General features: G+C 49.6%; 1 protein-coding gene across 5 annotated transcripts in view; it reads right to left on the bottom strand.

Annotated features, from left to right (window-relative positions):
• Nucleotides 1–11,069, bottom strand: part of RIC3 (RIC3 acetylcholine receptor chaperone) — a 48,959-nt gene extending 37,890 nt beyond the window's left edge. For 4 of the 5 annotated variants that reach the window (XR_001298561.2, XR_001298562.2, XM_003129394.5 and 1 more), the window contains exon 1: nucleotides 10,903–11,064. Coding sequence is in view for 3 of the 5 variants with exons in the window: in XM_003129394.5 (XP_003129442.3) it covers nucleotides 10,903–11,026 (124 nt within the window). In the remaining 2 variants the exon portion in view is untranslated. Of the gene's footprint in view, nucleotides 1–10,902 lie in introns of all 5 variants that reach the window. The other variant, XM_005667061.3, reaches the window with a different exon arrangement.

Genomic DNA, 12,997 nt, shown 5'->3' with positions numbered 1-12,997 from the left:
TTCAAACCAGGCTGACTGAACAACTCTCCCAGACCTAAAAGGCTGGAGAGATGTGTTCTTAGGTACAGAAAGAGAAGACTGTGGAGCAGGTCAAAGACCAGAAGCAAACCAGTATCACAAAAGTCAAAGGAGGATCTCGACTTGAGAGCAACTGAGGAACCCCGGATGAACTGCTAAGACCAAGGGCGATCCCTGTTTTCAGACACCATGTCTTCTCGGGAAAAGGACATCTCGACGCCCACCTGTTTAGACAGTAACAGAAACAAAGCATCACAGAATTGGCAGAGGCAGCTTAAAAGTCATCTAGTCTCTCAAACGCCCTGAGGACAAGACAGCCACAAGCAGAAGGATGAAGCTGGCTGGACTCCTACCTCACGCCATATTAAATTTCTAAAAATTAACACAGAGACCTAAATATAAGCACTAAACCCATACAATTCTTAGGAAAAAACATAAACTTAACTCTTGGGCGGTTTTCTTAGATGTGACACCCAAAGTGCAGGCAACCAAAGCAAGAATTAAGTGGACTTCACATTTTAAAACATTTGTGCTACAAAGGACACCATCAGGAAGGCAAAGACAGCCTACTGAATGAAAGAATACATGTGCAAATCATGTATCTGATAAGGGTGGAGAATCCAAACTAAGAACTTTGAACACTCAACAATAAAAAGACAACCCAATTAAAAATAAGCAAAAGATCTTAGACATTTTTCGAAGAAGATACATAAATGGTCAATAAGCACATGAAAAGATGTTCAGTATCTTTTCATCATCTCAACATGCAGCCATCAAGGAAATGTAGCTATAACCAAAGAGAATAAAAAGTGTTGGGTGTTCCCATCGTGGCTCAGTGGTTAACGAATCCGACTAGGAACCGTGAGGTTGTGGGTTCGATCCCTGGCCTTGCTCAGTGGGTTAAGGATCCGGCATTGCCATGAGCTGTGGTGTAGGTCACAGAAGCGGCTCAGATCTGGGGTTGCTGTGGCTGTGGTGTAGGCTGGTGGCTACAGCTCTGATTAGACCCCTCGCCTGGGAACCTCCAATGCCGTGGGTGCAGGCATAGAAAAGACAAAAAGTGTTGGGAAGGATGTGGAGAAAATGGACCTACGAGAGTTCCCTCGGGTGGCTTTGCAGTAAGGAACCCGACTTGTATCCATGAGGACGCGGGTTCAATCCCTGGCTTTGCTTGGTGGGTTAAGGATAGGGCGTTGCTGTGAACTGTGTGTGGTGCAGGCCAGCAGCTACAGCTCCAATTCCACCCTAGCCTGGGATCTTCTATATGCCGTGGGTGTGGCCCTAAAAAAAAGAAGAAAAAGAAGAAGCACAGACACATATGCTACGGTGCAGATGAACTCTGAGATGGTGCCAAGAGGGAAAGAGGCAGTCCCGCACGACCACCTCTTGCGGGATTCCACTCATGTGAGACGCCCCGCATAGGCAAGTCCACAGAGAGCCTCAGTGCCTCTCAACTGTATTATCTAGTGGTTGAAATGAAAGGTTTTGTGTTAGGTATATTTTAAACACCATTTTTAAAAAATTTTATATTATGGTATCATTCTCCACTCATGCTTCTCTAACGTCCCTTTTTTGCCTTTTTCTGGGTGGGGATCAATATTTTGGCCTAGAAATGCATCCACGTTGATACCTGCAGCTCTGGTTCACCCACTCAAAACTGCTACTCAGCATCTCCCTGTGTATCTACATCACAATTTATTTACCCACCATGAAGCTGATGAACATGTGGGTTATTTCTGGAGTTTTTTTTTTACTATCACGAACGCTCTACTTTATAGCTGCATTACAAAAAAGATTTGTGGGTTTAGAAAAACAAATCGCTGTAGGAAAACAGCTAAAGAGATCAGAACATTAAAGATATGAGAACATTAAAATTGCAGACCTTCCAAAATAGAAAACAGCTGGTTCCCTATCTCTAGATGTACTTAAGTATTCTATAAAATGGACTTGACTAAATCCCAATTGTTTATTGAAAGCTTTCCCCATATTTAGGTTTATTTAATTATTAAAATTTCACTTAGCAAATCATTTAAGCTTGACTAAAAACTTAATGGATTTTACAGAGTGAAGCTCTACTTTCCCTTGTTAATATCCATCCCTATTTTTAAAAACAAAAACAAAATTCTAGGGCTGTTAACAAAAGCGCTTTCCGAAAGCAACATTAGGCACCTGCCGCGTTTCAGTCTTGGGGCAAATAAATCGATAGGGACCTGGAGGTGTTTACATTTCTGATTCACCACCACACAGGAAAGGTCTTCCAGGCCAGTCCTTTAAGACTCGCGAGCGCCTCCCTGAATGCGGAGCAGGTCCTAGGGCCGATTCCACCAGCGTTACTTCAAGGGGAGGCTTCGCTAACAGCTGCTTCTTCCTCCCCCGAGGACCCCTCCGGCTCCACTCCACTCGGCTGACCCCTGTTTGTTTAATCCGACGTGCTCTTCATCCTTTGTCGGCCCGCCTCCTCCCAGCTCATCCCGCCCGTTGCCGAAGGTGCTGCCAGGCTGCGTAGCCGGGGGTGGCCCACACACTGCACACGGGACAGGACTGTCTGTCACCAGAGTAGCCGCGGCCTCGGTGCAATCCTAAGCGACCTTGCCACTTCCTCCACCAAAAGCCTTCGGAGGTCCCCACTAACGGCGGGAGGCGGAAAGGGAGTAAAACGAGCACCTGCTTTTCCCACGCAGGGAGGAGCCCAGCGGCGCGTTGAACTGTTGAAGCGGAAGTGAACCCTCCCGACGCTCGTTTCGGTAAAATGACCACCAGGACACATCCACTTGGCAGCGGCGCGCACGGGGTTACAGGGTGCATAAGGTAACATGCACAAAACACCCAGCCCCACTCAAATTCCCTCCCTACGAGCTGAGTTCCATAGGCCAGCGCCAAAGTGATGGCTCACGCTGCCTTCCCATCTCGTACCTCCATGCAGCCAGAGCAGACCAGGGCGTTGAGCCCGCCCTGGGGGCTCCGGCCTCCCGGCCTTTGCTCCCTCCAAGCACTGTGCTTTTCCAGCTCCGTAACGTAAATCCAGCCTATCCTCCAAGCCCAGGCCAAAGGCTCCTCTCCTCCCTAAGCATTTTCTTGCCGTCCTCACTGCTTCGAATACGCGGTTGGAACTGCGTCCACTGCACTTAGCACACCCGGCCTTACTCAAGAGCTGTATGCATGTGTCTTAGAGCCTCCACTTGAATGGACTGCACAGAAACGGCTAACATCCTCCACCAAGTATCATCTCTGCCTAACTTTTTTTTTTTTTTTTTGGTGGGGGGAGGTTAATTTTTTATGTAAGATTGTATTTATTAGTTCCTGACTTGGATTGGCGTCATCTGGAAAGTTGATGAACTATGCCACTTCTATCTAATTGCAGTTAGTGCTGCCTGAAACCTACAAATAGCTGAGAGCAAGCAAAGCAGCCTCTGACGTCCAGAAGCTGGCCTGGTGCTGCTTGTGAGCTGGCCTGGCACTCACAGAAAGCTCTTAAAAGGCATTTTTGCTTGTGGCCATTTCAAAAATTCTTGAGCAGGTAGGAAAGGCAGAGGAAAACAGTGGGCGTACTGGTAGCTCTTCTAAAAGGAGAAAAAATGAACAGAAAGACACAGAAGCAAACAGCATAAAAGAGTGGCAAGACTATAGCAAGAGTCACGCGAGGAGGCTGAGGTCCAGAGAAAATGAAGGTTTGCAGAAAGGCTAGCGAAAGGGGATTTTGTTTTTTCTTTTCACAGCCACACCTGCAGCATATGGAAGTTCCTGGGCTAGAGGTGGAAATGGAGCTACAGCTGCCAGCCTACCCCACAGCCACACTGGATCTGAGCCGCATCCTCAGCCTACACCACAGCCCACGGCAATGCGGCATCCTTACCCCACTGAGCAAGGCCAGTGATCGAACCCACAACCTCGCAGACACTATGCTGGGTTCTCAAGCTGCTGAGCCACAGCAGGAATGCCCAAAGGGGCATTTCAGAGCGAAAGGCAATTTGCCTGGTTTGAAAATGCGATGCTGAGAAAGCAGAACTTCTCAATCACTATTTTGCTTCCATAGTCTCTGTACAGGCTGTGAACTGGGGCTAAATGGGAGAGAACGGACAATCCCAGAGGGAGAAAAAGTTCCAGGTGGGTGGGGAGGATGGGTTCAAGTCTGTTCACTAAATAATTTCTATCAGGACGACCGGGGGGACTTGTGAACCAGATCACAGAGCTAAAGACTGTTCTCAGAAATCACACAGGCAAAGGGGAGTCTTGCCTAAACGGAAAGAGATAACTATTGCTTCAGTCTGCAAAAAGTGAAGGTTGAGCAGCGGACTTTCCAACTACAGAGAAGTGAACTCACTGCAGCTCTTTGGCTCAACTCTAAAAAGGATCCCCCCCCCCACTTTCTTTTTTGCTAGAGTGAATGTGGGATTGTAAAAGAAATGCATGCCTATGGAAAACTGAGAAAGTACCAAAAAGTGTAAATAACAACCACCAGGCAGAAACCACCTGGGCTAACGTGTTACCTGTTTCTTTCTGGTGAATGCATCTTTACTTTTCACTTGTAGCACGTCATTTTCCCACGTCATCTAAAACTCTTTAGGAATATAATTTACAGATTCATAACAGGCCATCACGCGGATGGCACAACCACGTACGTAACCAAGGTGGCGATGGCGGCGATGCAATGGGCTCTAAGCGCGAGAGAAGCAGCCGTGATCCCAGGAGCGGGTTTCCTGCACTCGCTCAACCCACGACTTCCTCAATTCGGTAACACACACCCATTTGCTACCATGTGCAGGCCTGGTTGAAAGCTAGAGATACAGCAGTGAACAAAACAAAAAGTTCTTACCCTCGTGGAGCCTACGCTCTAAGTGGGAAAAGAGCATAAAACAAGAGAAAATGTGGCAGCAAAAGGGATAGGATGTGTTGGGGGAGTGAGGGTTTCAGCTGGAGCATCCAGAGAAGGCTCGGAGGGCGTCCTTTGAGCGCAAACGCACAGAGGGCGAAGGCAAGGCTCAGGCTATGGAGGAGGAGCCCTGAAGGCCGAGGGAACCGCAGCCGCAAAGGCCTCGCGCGGGGAGCTCGTTCAGGCAGCAGCGAGGAGCCAGCCCGGGGGACGCCAGGGAGAGGAGAGCAGCGGACAAGAGAAGGGGAAGGGGTCGAGCGGGGCCCGGGGGGCAGGCACGGGCTTCGTCTCCCCATCTGAGCAAGTCAGGAAGCCACTGGGAGGTTCTGTGGAGGGAGAGCCTTGTGCTGCAGCAGCGCCCGTGTGGCTGCTGTGCGGAGGCAAGGCTGGAGGGCGCAAGAGGGCAGGCAGACCAGGGCCAAGGCGGACCAGCAGGCCGTGGGAAGCGGCCAGAGGCTCCCGGCGAAAGCTTCCAGCGAACAGACCGGGCGACCCTGGGAGCGGTTCACATGACCGATGCACCTGAAAAATGACCTGACTGGTGGAGAAGACTTGGTCACAGTCGAGGGTGAAACCGTGACAAAGACGACAAGGCCCTGGGAGAAATCTGAACGCTGGCTGCCTGTTACTGACGTCAAGGAACAACTGGTTTTAGGTGTGACAGTGACATCGTGGCTACGTTTAAGAAGACTGTTATTTTTCAGAGAGGTACATGCAAGTATTTAAGGATGAAATGACCTAATGTCTGGGACTGGCGTCAAAATAATCGGGTGTCGGTTGGGGGGGGGTGAAGGGCACATGAGGATGGCCGCTGAAGCAAAAGCCCAGTGGGTCACTTCACTACCCCACTTCTGCTTGCGGTTGAAAAGGTCTCTACCAAAAAAGATTTTTAAAAATCAAGTATGGCATAGAGCTGAGAGATGGTAAACAAATGCCCTGAACAAATGTTCTTTAAAAATGTCAAGAAGCTAGAATTAATATAAATGGATAAAATACAACTGGGAAGACGATCAAGTTCTACACTTGATTCCAAAACATCAAGTGAAGAAGAAAAAAATGCACAAAACCTAGATGAGCAGTTCCCCTTAAAAAAAAAAAAAAAAAAAAAAAAAAGTTTAAGATTCTAATATACAGTCAGGTCAGCAAGTAAAATGCCAAAAATCGAAAGCAATCCCCAGGACACATTAACAGAAGGAGAGAAATTTTAAAAGGCGGCGGGTTCAATAGGCGGCTCCTCCGTGAGCTGACTGGCTTACACCTGCTCCTGCTCGCCCTCTAAGAGGCCACCTTAGATGCCTGCAACCGCGTCCCACGAGGGACGTCCTCTTCCGCCTTGTCTCCTGCTCTGACCTCCCTGACCGCCTCTGCAGGCTCCTGAACTCAGCATCCTCCCCTCCACACATTCGCCCAAGCCCATAAACCGGGTAACTCAAGACACCTCTGTCGCCTTCCATTTCTCCGTTAAAGCGCCTCTTAGACTTGTTCTCTTCCCTCCAACCCACAGGTGACTGTCTCCTGGGCTCCACTTACTCCTTCTTCCTCCTGCCCCCCTATTGCCCTCTGGGAACCGCTCTCCACCCACAGGGCTGGATCAGCAAGTCCTGTGTGCCCAGAACCCCGCAAGTCACTTAACTCAGGCGGTGAAGGGATGGGTGGAGGTGTCACCTGAAATTACTGGGAAAGCACTGGGGGTGGGGAAGGGCGAGAGTGCGATGGGCGCAAAGGAGGAGTTCTAAGAGGAGAAACCGTCTCTCCCCGCAAGTGACTGAGAGAGAGAAGTCACAGGACAGCGTCAACCTGAGAAGGAGCCTGGAGTGAGAAGGACACAGAAAATAAGACAGAAGCTCTGATGAGACTGGGAATCTCCAGATCAAACCACACGAGAGGCCAGTTCTAACACAGGGTCTTCTCATTTGCACTAGACGTTAACTCCTCTTTTTGACTTAAGACAGTTCAGCTGAACTTTCTCACTTCTCTTGAGAATCCTAACTGGTGAGGCCAAAGACTCCGGGCGCACCGACACTCACGGGGTCTCACGTGGACGGCTGCATGGTCTCCCTGAAGAAATCCTCACAGCACAGCGTCCTCACTCTTGCCAAGGGGTCTTTTCTAAACCACACTGGTTGTTTCTCTTCTACCTATACACTTACAGTGGCCTCCCCTGTCTTGAGAATAATATCCAAACTCCTCAAGTATGGCAGAAGAGAATCTTTACAAGTTAGCAGCTGCCAACTTCTCGGGTCTCATCTCTCACAGCCCTCAGGCTATTTCGAGGCTCTGGGTATTGTTTTTTGCTCTGCATTCCCTCTGCCTGGAATGTGCTTCTTAATCTGGCGAATGCAAAACAGACACTTCAAGAGTTACCTCCCCGAATCCGAATCCTGTGGGGCGTCATTAAAAAGTCTGCAAATAACAAACGCCGGAGAGGGTGTGGAGAAAAGGGAGCCCTCCTACACTGAAGGTGGGACTGTAAATCGGGTGCGGCCACTATGGAGAACGGGATGGAGGTTCCTCAAAACTAAAAATCGAGTTTGGCCGTGTGATCCTGCAAATCCCTCTCCTGGACATACAGCTGGACAAAACTATCCACTCGAAACGACACGCTCCCCAGGGTTCACTGCAGCACTGTTCACAACAGCCAAGACATGGAAACAACCTAAATGCCTGTCCACAGAGGAATGGATAAAGAAAATGCGTTATGTATATACAATGGAATATTACTCAGCCATTAAAAAGAATGAAATAATGCCATTTGCAGCAACACAGATGGACCTAGAGGTTATCATACAAGTGCAATAAGTCAAAATGAGACATTATCATTATGATATCACTGACACATGGAATCTAAAATACGACACAAATGGAGGTATCTCATGGCACAGCGGGTTAAGGCTCTGGTGCTGTGATGCTGTGGTGAGGGTTTAACCAATGCCATGGGTGAGGCAAAAAAAAAAAAAAAAGAATCATCTGTGAGACAAAAGCAGACTCACAGAAATAGAGAATAGACTTGTGGTTGCCAAGGGGGAGGGAGTGTAGGGGAGGGGTGGATTGGGAGTCTGGGATTAGCAAATGCAAACCATTATATATCAGACGGATAAAAACAAGGTCCTATTGCATAGCACAGGGAACTATAGTCAATATCCTGCGATAAAACCGTAACAGAAAAAATGTGAAAAAGAATATATGTATAACTAAATCATTGTGTTATATACAGCAGAAATTAACACAACATTGTAAATAAACTACACTGCAATATTATTTATTATTATTATTTTTTTTTTTTTTTTGGCTTTTTAGGGCTGCACCTGCCCGGATATGGAAGTTGCCAGGCTAGGAGTTGAGTTGGAACTACAGCTGCCAGCCTACACCACAGCCACAGCCAACGTGGGATCCAAGCCGCATCTGCAACCTGCACCACAGCTCACAGCAACCCGGATCCCGAACTCACTGAGCAGGGCCGGTGATGGAACCTCATCTCATGGATACTAGTTGGGTTCATTACTGCTGAGCCACAGTGGGAACTCCTACCACTGCACCACAGCAGAAACTCCAAAATAAATTTTTTTTAACGAGTAAATACTATAAAACTTGAAAACATGCACATAAATCTTCATGACTTGGATTTGGCAGGTTTTTTTTTAGAGATGACACCAAAGCAGAAGAGAAGAAAAAATATGTAAGTTGGATTTCATCGAAAGTTAAAACTCTTCTTCTTAAAAGAGTAACATCAGGATAGCAAAGACAATCCACTGGATGGAAAAAATATTTGCGAATCAGGTACCTGACCATGGACCTGAACCTGAAATACACAGAGAACTCTTACAACTCAACAATAAAAAGACAAGAAACCCAGTTTTAAAATGGGAAAAAGTTTGAAGAGACATTTCTCAAAAAATATACAAATAGCCAATAAACACACAAAAAGACATCGGTGTCATTAGGCATCATGGAAATGCAAAAAAAAAAAAAAAACCCCACAGCTTGACAGCAGCACTCCACACCCACTAGGATGGCTATGATCAAAAAACAGACAACAGCAAGTATCGGGGAGCCCTCGCCTGCTGCTGGTGGGAATGTAAAACAGTGCAGCCACTCTGGACAATCTAGCCGTCCCTTAAAACTGCTCAAACAGGAATCACATGAACCAGAAATCTCACATTAAAATGTTCCAGCCACATTAAAACGCTCCCGTTTCCCAAATGCATACACCCACACAAAAATTACAGATGGTAACAGCAGCATTATCCATAATAATCAAAACCCCAAATGCCCATCAGATTCTGAAAGTCACGTATATAAACCCATGATAGTTAGGAGTCGCCATTGTCAAAACGTCAGTGTACCAAGCCAGAGATTTCAGCTAGAAAATTGCAATTACTGGAACACATCAGTCGAGGACGGTTTTTGCCTAGTTTACACTACGGTGGTAATTAATGCACAAAGAGAAGTCACAGTATTAATAACCTCATAATCTTATTCATTAAAAGTCATGTGTTGAGTGCCCATTAGATGCCAACTGCTAGAGGAATACTGGTAAACACGACAAAGTGCCTGCCCTCGGCAGCTTACATTCTAGAGAGTGGAGGGGAAAAATGAGTAAGCAACTAAGAAAACGTCATTTACATAGTAACGCCTGCAGCAGAGAAAATAAAATAACAGGACTGAATAGGGCGCGATGGGAGCGCAGAGTTACTGCAGCTGGGGTCACTGGGGAAAGTCTCTCCGAGACGCCTTCTGAGCTGGAACTTGAGGGAGGAGAAGGAAGCCAAGGAAGGCGCACTTCAGGAATCAAGGTGATACGGCGAACGGAAAGCGCGAAGATTCCAAGATGAGAACACTGACTCTCGGCACCTGAGTTCTTGAGAAGAAGCCGTGTCTCCTCGCCTCTCTGTGCGCCATCAGAAGGGCGTCTCCCCCACACCGAACAGAAGGCGCTCAAGATATCTCGGCCTAATGAGAATTCAAGGTGGCAAGACCCTACTCTAGTCGAAGCTCTACTGCTCAGCATCATCACAAACGTACTCTTCTTCAGTTCGGACAATATCCTCAGACAAAGGGAGTTACACCTTTCGGGGTTCGTAATGAGACAGGAGAAGAAGACCAGACACCTGAGAGTTGTTCTTTCCTCCCTTTTTTGAGACGTCTCCCCCAGGCAGCCTTACAAACACCAAGACTATCGAGCAAGTTCTATAAACGGGATTCTCCACCCCAGAGCTTGGTGCTCCGCCTCTGCACTGTTTACAACCGCGGCTGCGCGGGAGGGAGGCGAACTTCCGGCCCGAAGGAGCTGTCCAGCGGCCAGCGGGCTGAAATCGCGGAGGACGCCCCGAGACCCGAACACCACGCCTGGAGGATGTTCCACGGGTGGTTCCCAGGAGACCGTTACGGGAACCTCGTGGCCTACGAAGAACTGTGCTAGTGCCTTCCGCAGCCCTTGGCATCCAAACTGGTCACACTCGCCCATGTAAAGGCCCCAGAACGCAACCCGTTGGCTGGATTTTTAACCACCACATGCATCGCGTCAATAACAAAGGGTTGACATAAATACCTCTGGGAAGAGAAACGCTTTGTTCATCTCAGCAACTGAGGCTCACACCATTAAAACCTTCAAGTTGTATTTACAAAAGCACCAAAAAGAGCCTGAAGCAGTGAGCACCCAACACCAAACTGCGAGCGCACGACGAGTTAAAGCAGCAATGCCACTTCCAAGTATTCCGTTCAAAAGCACGGCGGAAAGCAGGCGGAAACCCCAAAGGGAGGAGCCCCCCGACTCGAAGCACCCGAGCGGACGGCGACCCGCCGCGTTAGGCGGGTTCGGGGAAGGGCAAGGGGCCGCGAGCCGGTGCGCGCTCCCGGCCGGTCGGCCGCGGAAGGTCGGGACGGGCCGTCCGGGCGGCGGCCCGCGGGTGCCGGGAGAACCCGGGGCTCGGCTGCCCCCCACCGCCGCGGGGACGGAGCCCCCCGAGCCGCGCTCCCCGCGCTCCGCCTGCGCGCGGGGAGGCGGCCGCGCTCACCTTCGGGCGCGGGCGGCGGCTCCTGCGGCTTTCCGCGGGACAGGAAGGCCTTGGGCAGCAGCAGCGACGCGGCCAGGACGAGCCCCGAGGCCAGGGCCACCCTGCGCACCGCGGAGGACGCCATGGCCGCCGCCGCGCCGCAGGTGCCCGCTCCAGCCGGAACCGGAACCGGAACCGGAACCGCAGCGCCGCGGCCACCGCCTCCCCCGCGGAGGGCGGCGCGGACGGCGACGCGCGAGGGACACGCGGCCGCGCCCCCAAGCCCGCGGCGCGGGGCGATGCGCGGTGCCCGCGCGGCTCGTCTGTTGCAGCCAGACCCTCGGCCCGCGGCCCCAGGCCTCCCGGGGTCCACCGCCCAGACGACCGCCGCTCGCGCCGTCTGAGCCCGCTCTCCGGACGGAGCCTCCCGCCCAGACCGCAGCCTCCGCTGCCCCGGGAGCGCCCCGCCCAGGCCGCCCACGCCCCTTCTCCACCTGCCGCCCGAGGGCGTTGGAAGCTCTCCCCGGCTTACGAGCCCTCACACACCTCTGTGTCCTCAGAACGACGGGCAGGCTGCCTCCTGTGCCCGAAAGGCCTGCGAGCTCGCGTCTTGGCGATGCGGTCACTCTAGGTCATTTGCTGTTTCCCCACACAGTCCTTGCTCTCCTGGAATTTTGCTTCTCCTGGAAGACGCCTAATGCATCTCCACCTGTTAAAAGCTGCTCCACCAGTTAAAACAGCTGAAAAGTATTATCTTCATGGACCTTCCCTGGCCTCTCCCTCGTCCGTATCCCCTCAGTCTCCCTTACTAGCTTTATGCATGTGTTTAATAAGCATTCTTTTGGTTTTTCCTAGGTATCAAAGCCTAAAACAGAGTTTGATGAATAAGATGAGTTCCCTGTGAGGTAGACAGATTTAGAAACAAAATGCAGGAAATATTCTGGACTCTGGAGCACGCAACTCAGCTGAAAAGAGGAGGAATCAGGAAAAACTTCTGAGAATAGGTGAAATGCAGAGCTTTTGATGAACGAGTTCCTAGGCAGGAGGGGGGGAGGAGTCAGAAGGGTATTCCAGGAAAAGGATGCAAAGGAAACAAAGGCATGAAGATGCGAAGCTTCCTGGTATGTTCCCAAAACTGTTAGTGATTCATTGTGGTCAGACCATAGAGCCGGGACGGGACACAAGTGCTAAGGCTGCAAATGTAAGCAGAATTAGGTTCTGAGAAGCACGGCCATGACTTCCGGTCAAACAGGGCAGATGGAACACACGCATTTATCTTTGCTTTCTCCAGACACCTCACAAAAATGAAAATAAAGAGATTAACTGTTAACTACAAGGCTAAAGAGAATGGGAAAAAGCATGGCAGCAAAGTCAAAATGTTGTAAGATGCAACATTATCCGACAGAAACGCAAAGGCAGTCACATATACAATGTAAAATTTTCTAGTATCAGCGTTCCAGTCATGGCTCAGCAGGTTAAGAACCCAACTAGTATCCACGAGGCTGCAGGTTCGATCCCTGGCCTCACTCAGTGGGTTAAGGAACTGGTATTGCCATGAGCTGTGGCGTAGGTCGACGATACATCTCAAATCCCACACTGCTGTAGACCGGCAGCTGCAGCTCCGATTCAACCCCTAGCCCAGGAGCTTCTATATGCCACAGGTGCAGTCCTAAAAAAAAGCAAATAAAGTATGTAAGGTCTGATAGCATTTCTTTTTTTAAAAAGTGAGGTGCCTACAGAAAGAAGCCTACTCTAAGAAGCATAGTTGGCCTTCAGAACCTATGAAGCATTAGGAAGGGGAGGCGCCGCATTCCTTTAAAGGCAGAGGTGTGGAGTGGGGCTGAAGAAAGAAGGACTGGTGGGAGTCTGGTCAAGAGCCAGCTGATATCCTCCAAATCTAGTTCCCCGGTTATTGCAGTCAGGTGGTTGTCTTATTGGCATCACTCAGGCACCATCATCATTGACATCAGTAGTGCTACAATTGGTTGAGCACTTCCTAGGTTTCAGGTATTTTACGTTTCATAACAACTGATGCTCCTGCCAACTTTATGAAGAAATATTATCATGTACCCATTTTACAGATGAGAAAAGCCAAGGAACAGAAAGCCTAAGAAAT

This window comes from Sus scrofa, chromosome 9 (genome assembly GCF_000003025.6).
Source record: "Sus scrofa isolate TJ Tabasco breed Duroc chromosome 9, Sscrofa11.1, whole genome shotgun sequence".
Taxonomy (NCBI): Eukaryota; Metazoa; Chordata; class Mammalia; order Artiodactyla; family Suidae; genus Sus; species Sus scrofa.
Note: the sequence above shows the minus strand (reverse complement) of the source record. Positions and strands in the feature narration are given on the sequence as shown.